This window comes from Charadrius vociferus, unplaced genomic scaffold (assembly GCF_000708025.1).
Source record: "Charadrius vociferus isolate BGI_N301 unplaced genomic scaffold, ASM70802v2 scaffold1591, whole genome shotgun sequence".
NCBI lineage: Eukaryota > Metazoa > Chordata > Aves > Charadriiformes > Charadriidae > Charadrius > Charadrius vociferus.
In genome coordinates, this window is record NW_009646738.1 from 192551 (window position 1) to 197460 (window position 4910).

The window sequence follows — 4910 nt, forward strand, 5'->3', positions numbered from 1 at the left end:
GAAGAGAAATGGATGTTTAGAGAGCATTTGCTGTCCAAACATACACATCTCTCCTCTTGAACTTTCTCACATCCTGAAACAGACCACTGGCCTCCCAGTGCTGCTGGAGAGAGCAGAGGACATCTGAGTAGATGACATCTGTACCTCTGCGTAAGGGAGAAAGAAGCAGCAAGCAAAGCTTTCCCCTCCCGTGCTCTTTTGCTTTGTCACGGCACTGAAAACGGCAGCTGCTTGCCCAAGGTGATGGAGCAGACTGAGAAAAGGCTTATGTCTCCATCATGTACCTCTGGATGTGAGAGGCCCCCGGTTGCCTGGCAGCTCAAATCCCACGCATTTCTTCCATCTAAATGCAATATGGGGTCTCACAAAGAGCTGCACAGCCAAACCCTAAGAGCACAGTTTGGAAACCTCAGGATTTAATTTACAAGGGAAAAAATAAAGCATATTCCGTCAATGGAGTATCCTCATCCTCTGAGCCTCTTTTTTCAGCCAAGGCTTCAGAGGAGATTCAAAGACCAGACCACTTTATTTTGCAAAACCTAAACACAATAGGCAGGCTTAAAATCCTATTTCTAGTATGAGCTTTAAATGGTGTTTCAGGTTGTAAATTACTTACCAGAAATGACAGAACAGACACAACAAACATGCTCACACAAATACTGTGGAGGCATAAATTGAGCATCTCTGTCTGAAACCAAAGGGAGAAATACCATCTGCCCTCTATCTCACAGAACACAGGTGGTGCCTCTTCCCTCTGAAAAATGCTCTTTTGAGTGTTTGGCACTGCTGACTCCTGTCGGTACACATCAGCCCAAGAAAAAGGTGCCATAGTCAGAGCCATCCATAAGCATCCAACACATTCTGTATAGGGGACAGTAGGTATGATGTACCAAGTCCAATCTTCACTTTAAAAAGAAACTAATACTGTGCTTCCTAGGTCACCTCTGCACTGTCCTCTCACCTTGTCCCACCTTTCCCCAGTAGGATGACAGGGAACCAACCATGAAGCTAACACTGTGCTCTCATTTATGAAAGACAGCAAGTACACGCTACCCTTAATAGCTTTATGCTTGAGTTTACTATTTATTTTGAAACAACTTGATACATCTTTTCCCTGTTCACTTTCATCAAAAGCAGGAAGGTGCAACAACTGGTGCCAACAGCATATATTTTTTTACAGCTTCCCTCAAGAAGCTTTGGCCATTGTAGTGTAAGAGCAAAACTGAATACTCACTGATGACGAAGCTTCAAACTCAAAACAGTCACTTTTGGAGGCTAAAAATTGTGCCCACTGCAGAATAAAAGGTTAAAATACCAGTATACAAAATGCTTGGAGCACAGTATTGCTCCTACTGATGTCATGATGCTGCTCCTTAAAGGGCCTTGAAGAACAAGACACTGAACTTCATTGGGTTGTCACAGCAGTGGAAATGGGTATTTTTTTCCAAATAAGACAGCTAAGAAAACAAGAAGACCCTGAACTATGACCAGTACTTTCTGCAGAGTAGCTGCTTCTAAAGTTTTAACATACAGAGCCCATACCTACTTGTGGAATTGTATGAAATTAACAGGACAGGACAATAAAATAATTATACTAAAGGAAAGTGTTCTGCACAAATATCTGCAGGATAAATGTTAGCAGTTTTGCCACATAAGCAAATAGTTTTGGAACAGAAAGCACAGTTAATGTCTGTGATATCTTCTAAAGCACATGACGCACCACAGAGCCAACTTCTGTTGTAAACCGCTATAATGTGTTATGCAGCCTCATATTTACCTCGTTTCCCCGCTCAGTTCTGGTGACATAATCAAAATCACAAATTACAAAAGCTGTCAAGTAAGTTGACATTTTCAGCGAAGTGTTAAATGTGGTAACAGTCCACAGGCTTCCATTTTCATCCCTCATTTCAGATACATCTGGAAAAAGTATCAAAGAAATATTCAAACCATCACTCTTCCACAACAAACAAGGAATTTTATGTTTTCTGCATGTTTTTTTATACCTCTCTTCAATATGCTGTATGTCTGCACTAACTTCATATGTTTCTGGTAGAAGGCAAGCAGCCAGACTTGTTGCTACTGCCACGTATCAGAGTCATGACCTTCCATGCAAACACCAAAAATCCACTCTTGAGCTTATTAATTGAAGTCTTAGAAAGATATCAAACTGCATCAGTTTTAGGATGTGGGAAAACCGGACAATTTATGCCATGCTGCGTATCTCTAAAATGTATGACATATTATGATTCAAATATAGGCCATGTGTGCCTGAGAATTATGAAATACTTTAATCAGATACCTTCCTTGTCAATAAGGAGGACATGGGTAAAATTCTCAGGGGAGGAAAAGGCTTCAAGTGATTCTCACAGAGATTCCATCTATTATAATTTCTAAGTTACTTAGCTTCCATGCAAATCTCATAAAACTTCTTTTTTATGGCTGAAAATTATTTAGGTGAAAAATAGACTCCGGGCACTGAACCGCAGAAAAAAAGCCATTAAGAAGGCAGCAAGAGATCCAACAGATTTCTGTAGGAATGCTAATCTACGGAATTTGTTTGGAATCTTATATCCCACTTGCATCCCACATGAGATCCCAGCAAGGGACAGGAGGAGCATCTCCAGAGCCCTACAGTCCTCTCATTCTTATTCTGCACATAGACATGAGACTTTAGTGTCTCTGCCTGGTAAACCAATTTTTTGTATGTTGTAAATACGTCTTAAAATCTACGTAGAATAAAAGGAACCCCTTAATACCACAATTACAGGCTTTGCATACTGGGGCTCACATTTTGTTTTAAGCAGATGTCCCCCTGTAAGACAGACACACTACTTACTAAGCAGTAAATGCCAGGAATCAAACCCTATGCAGCCTGCAGCAACCAGAGGAGTGCACATCGCGACTGACAAAGCTATGGAATTGTTGCCATCAGATGTTGCCATCAGAGACATCAATTATGAATAACTAATTTTTAAGTTCACAGGCACAGATCTTCAGTGCATTTTCAAGGCATGAGCACATGGACAACAGAACACTGCTGTATTGGATGATATAGTCTGTTCAGATAAATTACACCCTTTTAAAAGTAATTTGGGGGGGTAGGGGGGTGGAACATAAGTCTACTTGCTGTTTACCTACCAATAGCAGGCATGTTGGAAAGAGCCACATAGCTTGGGTCATGGACAATTCTGATATTAAATGTGGCCTTCATGGCAGGTTCATCAAAACATGGGTAAACTGTCCTGGCATACGTTGGTTCCAGTTGGGAGGCAATCAGCATACTGTATTGAAAATACAAGTAAGATTATTCCAGCATGCTACAGCAGATCAAAGTCAATATATAGTACATAAAAACACCAAAACAGGAAAAGCAAGAAGTGAATCACACAGATATGCAGATTTGGAAAAGATTTGGGTATTATTTAAAGCCATGATTAAATCTCCATGCCCAACAGAAAGTTCAGTTTGGATGCTCCTAGAGAAAAGCAGTCTTTTTTAATTAGGTTTTTTTTTTTCTCACAGACCTTTTCCAGATACCATATTTTAAATATTTGAACTTTTCTAGTTTGCTCGTTAAGACAGAGTTGGTTCAAATTTTGCACACAGCAGCCCAGTGTGATACAATGCCCAACTCGAATTTCATAATTAGAATCTCTCTGTACACCTGCTCCTCTCTCTAATGCATGCACTTTTAATGGTGCATTTTAATAAAAAATTGTACTAACTGTTAGGTAACTGCATATACATGCGCTTGCACGCTTCTGTGAAAACACACTGAGAGGAACCGCAGCGAAAGCAGCGACGGTGCTGTCCCAGTGCACTGACAAGCCCAGCAAAATAGTGGAGAGGATCCTTTTCTGCCTTACACTACAGAGCCTTGCCTCACTTGTGCAGATCTCTGTGACACACTGGGAGGGATGCACTCCTCCTGTTTGAATTAACTGAACTTTGGTCCAGGCAGATGCTCAGCAAGTTGGCCAAACCAAAGTTAATCCTGTTGGGGGGGCTATCAGCAAGAACTCAGCACCAAACCCCAAAAAACAGGTTTGGCTGGAGACTCGGCTGATAAGCGGACGAAACTGTATTAACAGCAGAAAATATGACTATAAATCAACCACTTTACACTATAAAAATCCGTAGCTATCACGGTTTGCTGAGCTCTCCCTGCTGGCAGCACGCTGATCTCCCCTTGAGCAGGGACGCCTCTCAAGGTTACAGCTCGAGGCTGAGAGACCCCTTACCTGACACCAGACATCCTCGGCTTGGTAAGTGACATTTTTTGCATGCAGGTAACATTTAAGATACATATAGTGAGCTTATGCAATGATCTTTGTACCCCATACTAACCTTAAGTGTAGTCAATAGCAGAGTATTGACCACCAATCCACCCATACTTATTAAGTATTTTACCTACCTAAATTTACTGATTAGGACTCAGTAAACTAACTACTAGATCAGATCTGTCCAAGTGATCTCTGACTCTTCTCCTGCGACACAGACTGGCTGGAATCAAAAGATAAATCACCGTGTCCTGTGGCCAAAGACTCAAAGAAGACCTGGACATTTAGGCTGTTCACATTAGGGCATCTTTACCAGGAATTAGAAAAAATATGCATGCAGCGGTTCTCAAAGCTCCATACCAGTCACCCTAGTAGTAGGCAGCAGCTGGGCATACAAGGATGGCATATTCTGCTGTTTCAGCGACCTCAATACTATCACAGGGCTTGTATTTTTCAGCTGTAGTTGAGGTGTTCCCTAACTGCAGTCACTGAATCATGCACTGAACCGTGCCCAAAAACTAAGGTTGCGTGTTTTAAGATTCCCTTTTCTTGGTACCTGAAATGAATGGAATAGCTTTCCATCAACATCTACATCACCTTGCAGAAGATATACTGCACTGTGTTTGACCC

General features: G+C 41.4%; 1 protein-coding gene across 1 annotated transcript in view; it reads right to left on the minus strand.

Annotated features, from left to right (window-relative positions):
• Positions 1 to 4255, minus strand: part of LOC104291282 (aminopeptidase Q) — a 32940-nt gene extending 28685 nt beyond the window's left edge. The window contains exons 1-3 of the mRNA XM_009890495.1: positions 4242 to 4255; positions 3139 to 3281; positions 1778 to 1917 (exon numbers count right to left, since the gene is read on the minus strand). Coding sequence (XP_009888797.1) covers positions 1778 to 1917; positions 3139 to 3281; positions 4242 to 4255 — 297 coding nt within the window. The remainder of the gene's footprint in view (positions 1 to 1777; positions 1918 to 3138; positions 3282 to 4241) is intronic.
• Between the last annotated feature and the right edge of the window lie 655 nt (positions 4256 to 4910).